The following is an 11,173-nucleotide window of genomic DNA, read 5'->3' as shown; positions in this document are numbered from 1 at the left end:
TCCGAGATATGAGGGACAGACTGGGACCGAAGGACAATCAGGAGGAACCAGAAGTTGAGGAGCCCGAACGAAGGGACAGATAAGGGGTGAGGTGAAGACAATATTCGGGGGTAGTATGCTGGACATAGATAGTAAAACGGCGAAGAAAAATACGCACGACAAGTGTACAACCTCTATTAGTTCGGTCAGGCGAAGCCCCACACGCCTATGACTTTCAGTACGGAGGATTATGAGGACGTCATTCCCCCGCATGAGAACCCCCTTATCATCAACCCTCTCATTGGACAGAATAAAATTTGGAAGGTGCTTGTGAATACCGGTAGCTCGGCCAACATCTTGTTCCACAAAACCTATTGTATGATGAACTTGGCGGGAGAACAACTAGGGTCCTGCAACGAAGCACCTCTCTACGCCTTCGGAGGGTATCCAATACAGTTTAAAGGTACGATAACTCTTCCCGTCCTTTTGGGTAAGTTACCATATACTGTTGAAAAGCCAGTGAAATTTTACGTGGTTCAGATTGAGAGTCCGTATAATGCCATTTTGGGAAGGCCGTTCCTTTCGACCTTCGAGGCAGTAGAGTCTATACCCCATCTCAAGTTTAAGTTCCCAACTGAGAAAGGGGTAGGAGAGATGAGGGGCAATCAGAAAACCGCCCGGATAATAATGTTGGAGGACTTGGAGAAAGATCATGCATATGGGAAGCCAGATGAAACTGGAAAGAGAAAAAGAACCGAAGCAGAGCCCAGTGGGAACAGAGAGACTCTGAACATTGAGTTGGAAAATTTCGGAGCCGATCTTTCAAGTCTGATCTCCGAACCAGCTGCCGAGAACGAAGAGGTTGAATTATATGCATGCCATTCGGGAAAAATGGTTTGAATTGGGAGAAATATGGAGAGTGATCTAAAGGAAAAAGTTGTTGCGGTGATTCGGTAGTACCATGATGTGTTCGCCTGGGGGCCAGAAGATATGCCTGGTTTGGATCCCAAGACAGCTAAACATTGCCTTAATGTACAACCCGAGGCCATACCGATTTAGCAGAAGATGAGGACTTTTGCAGCCGAATGACATAAGGTAATTGAGGCTGAAGTGGAAAAGCTGCTGAAAGTTAAGTTTATAGAAGAAATTGAATACCCTGACTGGTTGGCTAATGTGGTGGTCGTTAAAAAATTCAACGGAAAGGGGAGGATGTGTGTGGACTATACAGATCTCAATAAGGCTTGTCCGAAGGACCACTACCCCCTACCCAGCATTAATCAACTGATAGACGCCACGTCCGGATACCAGGTACTTAGTTTTCTTGATGTTTTTTCTGGTTATCATCAAATTGCCATGAACGACAAGGATGTGCCCAAGACAACGTTCATAACTCCGAAGGGAACTTATGCTTATATCAAAATGCCCTTCGGACTTATGAACGCTGGAGCCACATTCCAGCAAATGGTGAACAAAGTGTTTAAGGAGCAGATCGGTCGAAATATGGAGGCTTATGTGGACGACATGATCGTAAAGTCGTTGTTCCAAGTCACGCCGAGGATTTAAAGGAATGCTTCGAGACTCTCCGAAGAAATAACATGAGGATCAGTCCGAACAAGTGCACTTTCAGAGTGTCAAATGGAAAGTTTTTAGGCTACATGGTTAGTGCCCGTGGGATAGAGGCGAATCCGGAGAAAATCGAAGCAGTTATCAATGGAAGCTCCCAAATGCATCAGAGACATCCAAAAGATGACCGACCGACTGGCCGCCCTTCGGCGTTTCATTTCCAGATAGGCCGAGAAGGCACTTCCTTTTTTCGTCGTGCTTAAATGGTCAAAGAATTTTGAGTGGGGGCCTGAATGTCAAAGGGCGTTAGAGGAAGTGAAAGAATATCTCACCAAGGGACTACTCTTAATGAGGCCTGAACCGAAGAAAACACTTCAACTCTACTTAGCTGTGTCCGACAGAACACTGGGGGTGGTAATTATGAAAAATCATGAAGATAACCAGCATCCTGTTTTCTACGTATCTCATGTCCTTAAGGATGCAGAAATAAGGTACCCCAACGCTGAGAAATTCGCATATGGGCGGGTCATGGCCTCCCAAAAATTGCGATATTCTTTTCAAGGTCGATCAGTTCAAATTGTCACCGATCAGCCATTGAAAAAAATTCTAACAAGGCTAGAAGCTTCGGGTAGAGTTGTAGCTTGGTCCATTGAGTTAGGAGAATAAGACCTCGAGTTCGTCCCCCCGAACGACGATCAAAGCTCAAACCCTGGTGGATTTTATGGTCGAATGCACATTTTCTGGGCCGCAGGATCTTACCCCGGAAAAACAGCTCATTCGGACCCCGGGTAGATGGAAGCTTTTTGTGGATGGGTCGATCGTCGGGAAGAAGTGTGGGCCGGTTTAATACTCTCCAGCCCCGACGGATTTGAAATATGTCAGGTTATACGGTTCGACTTCCCCCTCACCAATAATGAAGCGGAGTACAAAGCCCTCCTGGCAGGGATGGAGTTGGCACGAAGCCTCGAGGTAAACCACTTAAGGGCGTTTACTGATTCCATGCTAGTGGTTAACACTTCTCGGGAGAATATGAACAAAGGGATCCTCAGACAAAGGCTTATACCACTAAGATAAAAGACTCTTCTTTGTCATTTGAAACTTTTGAGCTAAGTCAGATAGGCAGGTAAAACAATAGTCGGGCAAGTGCCCTCTTCAGACTACCTTCGGCAGAGACACAGAGACTAACCGGTTCCATCTATCTCACCGAAGCCAAGACACCTTCAATCGAAAAGAAAGAATGCATTGAGATTCACCAAGGCACTGATTGGATGACTCTGATTTGAAATATCCTAGAAAAGGGAATCCTCCCAGTGGACCGAAGGGAAGCCCTAAAGGTTAGATATAGGGCCTCAAGCTACACAATTGTCAATGGAAGAATGTACCGCCGATCTATCAGTCAGCCCCTCTTAAAGTGCTTGAATACTGAAGAGCAACATAAGGCCCTAGAAGCGGTGCACGAAGGAATTTGCTGAGAACATCTGGTCGGTCGGTCTCTCGCCTTCAAGATCCTTCGTCAAGGATTCTTTTGGCCGACTTTGCGATCTGATGCAAGCAAATATGCAAAGAAATGCAAGTAATGTCAGTTGTTCGCCACAGTTCCGAAGCAACCTCCCGAGGAAATGACTTATATCCTTAGCCCCGTTCCATTCGCTATGTGGGTCGTAGACATTGTCGGAATTCTGCCTAACAGCACCAAACATGCAAAGTACTGCATAATTTCCATCGACTACATGACCAAGTGGGTCGAAGCCTGGCCGTTATCCTCCATAACTGAAGAAATAGCCAAGAAGTTCTTTCTGGAGCAGATCATTCTCAGATTTGGAATCCCGAAAGTATGTGTTTCGAATAAAGGGACCCGGTTCGTTGAAAATAAGTTCCGAAGGTTTCTGCATAACTTCGGAGTCTAGCAGAAGTTCAGTCGCACATCCCCAGGGGAACGGGGAAATCGAAGCAGCTAACAAAATAATCTTTCAAGTAATAAAGAAAAGGTTCATTAGAAAATTATACTATTGGGTCCGATAAGGCCCGCCGAAAGAAGGTCCATTAGACAATTATACTATTGGGCCGAAGACCCAACAGGTCCATGAACTGAAGGCCCAGTCAGCTCAACAGATTGATGGGAGGATTGGGTATAAAAACCCAGGAAAGTAAGGCATAGCCAATCACACACTCATTCTCATAAGTACTCTCTATTTTCTTGTATTCCTTGAACCCACTCTACATCCAGATTTTTATTCTCACACCGGCGGTGAATTGGGCGAACAATCTCTGGCATTCTCTTTTCTTTCAGGTAGCAGCCGAAGACAGTTCTTGAGTGGCCGAAGACGGTTCATTCACACCGAAGAAGATACGGGCGTAACAACTGGTTTTATTAATGGAAACAAAATTAAGTCTAACATGCAGTTGTCACAAGCTCCCAAAAGAAAAAGAAGAAAGAAACAAACTTGTAAAGTCGACAGTGCACGCTACACGCAGAAAATGTCGAGTATTCGTCCCTCCACGTATGTATGTCTGGAATCTAGAAGCTTCCCTACCTTATCAATACGTAAGATAACACTGCTTGCATATTTTTCTCTAAACCAAAAGCTAATCATCTCATAGAACACACACACAGTGAGAATGGCAAACAAAGATATGGAAGTAGTGAAAGGCTTGGACTTGGAAAGGTACATGGGAAGGTGGTACGAAATAGCTTCATTCCCTTCATTTTTTCAGCCAAGGAATGGTGAGAATACCAGAGCTACTTACACTCTGAACGGAGATGGTACTGTCCATGTTCTGAATGAGACTTGGAGTTCTGGGAAGAGAGATTCTATTGAAGGAAGTGCTTACAAAGCTGACCCTTCAAGTGATGAGGCCAAGCTCAAAGTCAAGTTCTATGTTCCGCCTTTCCTTCCCGTCATTCCTGTTGTTGGAGATTACTGGGTTTTGTATATTGATCAGGATTATCACCATGTTCTTGTTGGTGTACCCAACAGGAAATCTCTTTGGGTAATCATCCATCTCAACTAACTATACTTAATCGAGTTGTGTCGTGGTTTTTGTAATGATCATGTGGATTTGTTTTGTGCAGATACTGTGCAGGGACACTCATATTGATGAAGAAACCTACAAGAGTCTTTTGCAAAAGGCTGAAGCTGAAGGTTATGATGTGAGCAAGCTTCATAAGACACCGCAAGCTGATCCTCCACCGGCGAGCGATGAAAACCCAACAGACAAAGGCATTTGGTGGATCAAATCCCTCTTCGGTAAATAGAGGGGGTGAGGGTTAAGAAGGGCAAATCACATGTCTTGGCAACTGTACTACCAGCTGTGTAGAAATATATAGAAATAAGGGTTTCGGACCTTGCAGTATTAAAACCTATGAATAGAGCGTGCTAGTGTTGTCTGATAAACTGTTAGTTACTTTCTTGTATGCTCCTGTCAATGAAGTTTTGAGTGCTACAGACTGAAAAATAACTTCCAAGGAGGTTTGTGGAGTCTAGTTGTAATACAACTTATCCTTCAGTGTATTAGGCTGTGTTTGTGTACAACAGAAATGTGCCTGTGATTGATGCAAGTGATGTACACATGAACCATACATGGTGTCATCTTCTGCCTTGTTCTCACAACTTCATTCCACGAGTTACTTTACACTTGAGTATTACGAACATACAACATTTAATTACTCAAAAGCAAGAACTCAACTGAGGCATACATTCTTATCCGATACATTAAAACTCGCCCATAATGAGCATACCACTCTTTGATTTTAGGAAGGTCTGGATACATGAACAAAGAACAATGTTCCAAATGCAACACATTATAAACAGCATAAATCACAGTATACTGAAACTTCATCAAAGTATAACAATAAACAATGGGTGGGACAGTCTCTCACTTCAGGCTCTCTATAATATTGTACAGCACTGATTGGTTTTCTTCGCCTGTTTGTAGAACATCTGTTTCAAACATCGCAACCGGCATGTTTAGTATTGGCCAAAAACAACTTTCTTTCAAAGTAACAAAACATAAAAATATTAGTGAAGGGCATACACAATCCTCCACATTTAGATATATACCATACACCCATATACATACTCTTGTGGATTAATAGCTCATTGCACGATTAAAAGAATGAATATGTGATTTGATAGAAGAACAGAAGCAAAAACAATAACTCTATGGATAAATAAGACATTCATCAATTAAATTTTCTTACTCGCAAAGCATACATTCAAAATCAAAATTTAATCATGTTTACCGTTCAAGGTCAAAAATTTCTTGATCAGGACAGGTGGTGGTTCTAGACCACCGTTACGCATAAATTCATCGTATAGTTGGTTTGGTCCACTGTTCTGCATCATCTCTTTTGACTGAAGCCTCCAACAATGATACAAGTTGCTTAGCATTTTGCCATTGTTCAGAATTATAACATTGCAGCGTACAAAAGTCTTAGCAGTAGATGACTATCCATTCTAAAACACCTTATTTTATGCAAGATCCATTTCAAAACATCTCATTTCCTGATTTGAGAACAAATTTAATTATACTGAGAAATGAACATATTAATTTCCTGATTGTCATACTCCGATGTTAGACATCTTGAAATTTCCTTCAAATGCTAATATGTCAATTGTATAACTAGTAATTTTCAAATATGATCTGAATTTTGAATACATACATATAGGCTCACACATAAGAAAACTGTTATGATGTATGATGTCACGTTTGATAAAAAAATAGAATTTTTAAGATAATGTTGAATTTTAATCACTTACCAAATAAATGTAAACCCACATACACGTATGCAGCTCAATGGCTATGAATAGTGTTTGGATAAAAATTAATATAAGCAAATGAAATAATGGCCGATAATTGATGCGACTAAAACGTAGGAGCTAGATACTCTGTTATTACAAACCCATTGGTTCCTCTCTATATACATTAACCAACTCCTGTCTCATATTTCATTTGCACATTCATTGCATTCCTTTTTGGGTTTCTTCCCCTCAAGAAACTCGACTAGGAATGCCAATTTTATTCTTCAGGTTCATCCTATGGAAATGATTAATCAAGTAAGCCCCGTTTCAACCATGATATCAATAAATTTATCGATTTACATGCATATCTAAAATGTGTTTCTTGGAAGTTATCTGTGACGAAAATCGTCTTCAATGGTTACATTACATGTATTGGAAGATTGTCAAAAAAATTATGCTTAATTGTAATGTGTGCATTGCCTGGAACCATTTTTTCTGATTTTATTTTAATTTTCCTGTAATGTTTTTCGGGTTTATCCAGGTGCCTAAGAACATGTTCAGGCAGTTGTTCTTCGTTTCCTTGTTGCTGCTGACCGGCTCGGTTGCAGCAAGAAATAATCCTAATGGCGGTCACCACAAAGATGTAGATGTAAAAAATATCGGTGCTAATGATCTACCACCACCACCTGTCCTGACCAAGAAATTTTTAACCTTGGACGGTAAGTGAACATAGTTATTCGAAATTTAACTTAAACATAAAGATTCATTGATGTAATATTTGGACTCGTTACAATTGTGAATACAGGTGGTCCACCCGAGGTTGTAGCCCGTGGCGGATATTCAGGACTTTTTCCTGATTCAAGTAACTTTGCTTACAATTTTGCTCCTGTATTAAGCCTTCCGGACACCATTATGTACTGCAATGTTCAGCTTACAAAGGACAATCTTGGAGTTTGCACCTCAGACATCCTCATTGACCTTTCGACAACAGCAGCCCTCGCCTATCCAAAGGGAGACAAGACTTACAATGTCAATGGTCGTGATCTTCATGGTTGGTTTGCCATGGATTACATGTTGGATGACCTGAAAAATACTACATTTTGTAAGTTGTTTAGTAACTCCATATTTCAAAATGTAAACCAGATGTAGTACGGTAGAAAGTTGTTAATCGCTTACTCCTTTTACTTTCCATTTAAGTATTTGCCTCTTCTTGGCTGGTGTTTCTTTCTGCAGATGTACAAAATGTGTTCACTCGATCAAGTGTATTTGATGGTACAAATCAAATTATGACTCCAGATGATATTGCAGCACTTAATTTCACAAGAATGTGGCTAAATATCGAGGTGAGTGATATCATTCTAGTTTACATTCTGCTGATTTCCAACAGATTCAAAATGATAATGATCTTGATTCGATTATCTGCCACAATGCAGAATGAGATGTTCTATGCCCAGCACAAGTTAGATGCAGCTAAGTACATTTTAGATTCAGCCCAGTTCTGGACGGCTAGTCACATTTCATCCCCTGAACTTGACTTCTTGAAGTACCTGAGTGGGAAAGTGGACAAAGCTAAAACAAAGCTCATCTTCAAGTTCTTGGGCAAAGAAGATGTTGAGGCCACAACCAAGCAAAAATATGGTTTAATTCTTAATGATCTTGCCACAATCAAGCCATATGTAACCGGTATTCTTGTCCCTAAAGACTACATCGTTCCTGTAACCAAGGACAACTACACAGATGCCCCAACTACACTTGTAGCTGATGCCCACAAGCTTGGTCTTGAAGTATATGCTTTTGGTTTCTCAAATGATAACTTGCCTAGTTACAACTATAGTTATGATCCAGTCAACGAGTACCTCCAATTTATCGACAACTCTCAGTTCTCCGTTGATGGTGTGCTTACAGATTTCCCATCTACTGCATCAAATTCTATTGGTATGAAATCCTGACTGTTTCGCTTGTTTTTTCTGCCAATTTTCTCAAGGAATATCCTAGCTAACTTTAATCTTCATGTGTTCTTTGCGTAGCATGTTTTTCTCAGAGCAAGAACCTTACTACCAAGGCTGTGAGAGGTGAGGACGTCCAACAACACATATCAAATAAATTTAGATTATCGCATCTGTGTCCTACATAATGTTCAATAGGTTAACAAGCTCTTGACTGGTTTTTTACGAGTCTATGAATGCCTTTGAGCAGGTTTGATCATATCACACAATGGAGCTAGCGGTGATTACCCTGGCAGCACTGACCTTGCATATCAGAAAGCCGTAGATGATGGAGCAGATATAATCGATTGCACTGTGCAAATGTCACAAGATGGAGTTGCCTTCTGCTCCAGCAACATTGATCTTACTAGCACAACAACAGCACTCGCTACATTTGTGGACAGATCATCAAGTGTCCCTGAAATTCAACCAGCGAATGGAATTTTCTCATTTGATCTCACCTGGAGCGAAGTTGAATCGCTTAGACGTAGCCTTTAAAAACTACAACCTTTTTTCTTTACATGTTTGATCTATAATTTTACTTATCTGTGTACTTTGAACTTGCAGCTACTATTGAAATTCCTATCAAAGATGGTGGGTTGTTGAGAAACCAGAGGAACAAGAACAAGGGCAAGCTTTTGACACTTGATGCCTTCCTGGAACTTGCCAAGACTAGGAAAACCGGAGGAGTTTTGATCAACATAGAAGTAAGTTTGGACCATCTCATTCTGCTACTTGATTATGCAATTTACTCGTAGAAAACACCAGTAAGAATTTTTGTACTTTCTTTCTCTAGAACGCGGGTTATCTAGCATCAAAGAAGGGTCTTGGTGTGGTAGACGCTGTCACTGCAGCTCTTCAAAAGGCCGGTTTTGACAAGGAAACCCCTCAGAAGGTCCTAATTCAGTCAGACGATAGCTCGGTCCTATCAGTATTCAAGAACACTCCAACTTACGAAAGAGTCCTGGCTATTAAGGAAGCTGTAAGTGATGCACCTCCAGCAGTAGTAGAAGAAATCAAGAAAAACGCTAATTCAGTTGTGATTGATAGAGAGTCAATCGTTATACAAAACTCCGGTTACTTTACTACTAATTTCACCGAAGTTGTGGATCAAATGCATGCTGCAAATCTATCTGTATATGTCTCCCGCCTCAGGAATGAGTATTTGTTCCTCAGTCTGGACTTCTTGGCAGATCCTTATCTCGAACTTGCTACATTTGTTTCCCTAAATGTTGATGGTGTGGTCACCGACTATCCAGCAACAGCAAGTGCATTCATGAGTAAGTATAATTAAGATTAAGCTCATTTCATTTCGCCTAATTAAATAACGTCAACTGTTTTCCATCAAATAGTTTTGCGTACATCTTACAATCCCCAGAGCGAGATACATAGTGTATGTATACATAGTGTATGTAAAATCCGTTACCTAGTTACGCATTTTTATTTTATTTTTGGCTATGCAGAGAATCCATGCGCGGATCTTAACAGGACTGACAATGTACTTCACCTGGCACCTATTTGGGCTGGTGGTCTAGTTTCGGAAGTTGATCCATCTGCACTACCACCAGCTTTACCACCAACTCCGGTCCTTGAAAACGGCGACGTCGTTGATCCGCCACTACCACCAGTAAGCAAGGGTAAGGCCAACGCTCCAGCTTCAGCACCTGCAGCTTCCGGAGCCACAAAGAGAGTTGGTAATTTAGGCATTGTTTCATCTGTGATCACCCTGTTTTTTAGCTTTCTCTGTTTGTTCTAATGGGAATGGACCAATGTTCAAATTGTCATTTTATTATTTGTAGCCCATGCAGAAAATAACATTGACAGTAATTCTATTCTCAAACAGCATCTAACAAAGCCAGCTTATTCACTCCATTGGGATTTATAGAGTTAATATTTAGAATTTCCTGTTTAACATGACAGTTTTTTTTGCATTTTACTTTTTAAAATTTTCCTGTTTAACATGACAAATGATTACATAGTTTAGAATTAGAAACTATTAGTTTAAGGTACTGATTTGTGATTTGTCTAAGCAAATTTTGATAAATCAAATAATTTTTCAGTGATTTAGTGAATCAAACAATAATTTTTACCATTTTTAAAATCGGCCGATGTCTATAATCCCCCAAATTTCTATTCTTTTCTAAAATTTTAAAATTTAATACGGGGTTAAAGAAGAAACAATAGATGTCAAATAATGGGAATAATTTAAAAATAAATTTCAAAAATTGTCAATCTCCGATAAAAATGAAAAAAAATCAAAGAAGACAAATATTTAATTGAATTGAAGAGTTGAAGCTAAAACTTAGAAGGGGGGGGGGGCTCAGATTCGCCTTAATTCAGACATAAAAACCGAACCGCCATGGCTGCAAACAAAAACAGTTGCCAATGTTTGACCATCAGTTATGTCTACCAATGCCAAGATACGATTCGGACAAAAGCCTGTTTCATTTTTCTTTGTTAATCATCACAGCCCTATGTTATCATCGATATCTGAGGAAAAAAGAAAAAGAAAGAAAGAGTGAGTGGTGAGGAAGGAGTGAAGAAAGGGGGGTTGTTAACTTATGTTTCTTGTAATAAAAAGGAGTTGAAATCATCGGATTTGGTGGTAGTGAAGAGGGGCAACAGCCCCCTTGTTAAAACACCCTCTCCTCTTCGCCGCCGTACCAAAGCCTCATACTTAAACTAATGAGTTAGCCCTATTTTTGTCGACTTCTCTTCTTTATATCTCCCCAGTCGAAAAAATAAGCACGGCCCATCGAAAGGTCTGTACTTCTAGTTTTACCAAATTGCCCTTTTTTATTTTTCTGAAAAATTAAAGAGCCCAAAAATTTTACCAAACTATCTGGCACATTGGTAAGCGCACATTAATTTTACCATATTTTAATTTGTAAGTGCACATTGATG

At 40.4% G+C, this 11,173-nt stretch overlaps 3 protein-coding genes across 3 annotated transcripts; all 3 read left to right on the top strand.

Moving 5' to 3' along the window:
• The first annotated feature begins 207 nt into the window (after window positions 1–207).
• LOC141685387 (uncharacterized) lies at window positions 208–1,542 on the top strand. Its single transcript, XM_074490493.1, has 2 exons — window positions 208–873; window positions 1,288–1,542. The coding sequence occupies exons 1-2, from the start codon at window positions 208–210 to the stop codon at window positions 1,540–1,542; spliced, it is 921 nt and encodes a 306-aa protein (XP_074346594.1).
• Window positions 1,543–4,112: 2,570 nt separating this feature from the next.
• LOC141706913 (temperature-induced lipocalin-1-like) lies at window positions 4,113–5,153 on the top strand. The gene is made up of 2 exons (XM_074509801.1): window positions 4,113–4,533; window positions 4,616–5,153. The coding sequence occupies exons 1-2, from the start codon at window positions 4,162–4,164 to the stop codon at window positions 4,796–4,798; spliced, it is 555 nt and encodes a 184-aa protein (XP_074365902.1). The 5' UTR covers window positions 4,113–4,161; the 3' UTR covers window positions 4,799–5,153.
• Window positions 5,154–6,445: 1,292 nt separating this feature from the next.
• LOC141706912 (glycerophosphodiester phosphodiesterase GDPDL7-like) lies at window positions 6,446–10,141 on the top strand. Its single transcript, XM_074509800.1, has 10 exons — window positions 6,446–6,599; window positions 6,826–7,003; window positions 7,090–7,386; window positions 7,518–7,627; window positions 7,718–8,219; window positions 8,312–8,356; window positions 8,481–8,756; window positions 8,837–8,976; window positions 9,066–9,549; window positions 9,733–10,141. Exons 1-10 carry the CDS (start codon window positions 6,582–6,584, stop codon window positions 10,023–10,025), a joined length of 2,343 nt encoding a protein of 780 aa, XP_074365901.1. The 5' UTR covers window positions 6,446–6,581; the 3' UTR covers window positions 10,026–10,141.
• The last annotated feature ends 1,032 nt before the right edge of the window (window positions 10,142–11,173 follow it).

The sequence above is a fragment of the Apium graveolens genome, chromosome 2 (assembly GCF_009905375.1).
Source record: "Apium graveolens cultivar Ventura chromosome 2, ASM990537v1, whole genome shotgun sequence".
NCBI classification, from domain to species: domain Eukaryota; kingdom Viridiplantae; phylum Streptophyta; class Magnoliopsida; order Apiales; family Apiaceae; genus Apium; species Apium graveolens.
This window is presented reverse-complemented; position numbering and strand designations above follow the sequence as displayed.

Coding starts and splice junctions, on each gene's coding strand:
- LOC141685387 (XM_074490493.1), top strand. CDS start 208: ATGACTTTCAGTACGGAGGATTATGAGGACGTCATTCCCCCGCATGAG. Junction 874..1,287: donor CATGCCATTCGGGAAAAATG/GTTTGAATTGGG, acceptor TCCGGATACCAG/GTACTTAGTTTTCTTGATGT.
- LOC141706912 (XM_074509800.1), top strand. Junction 7,004..7,089: donor GAAATTTTTAACCTTGGACG/GTAAGTGAACAT, acceptor TTGTGAATACAG/GTGGTCCACCCGAGGTTGTA. Junction 8,357..8,480: donor TACTACCAAGGCTGTGAGAG/GTGAGGACGTCC, acceptor GCCTTTGAGCAG/GTTTGATCATATCACACAAT.
- LOC141706913 (XM_074509801.1), top strand. CDS start 4,162: ATGGCAAACAAAGATATGGAAGTAGTGAAAGGCTTGGACTTGGAAAGG. Junction 4,534..4,615: donor CCAACAGGAAATCTCTTTGG/GTAATCATCCAT, acceptor TGTTTTGTGCAG/ATACTGTGCAGGGACACTCA.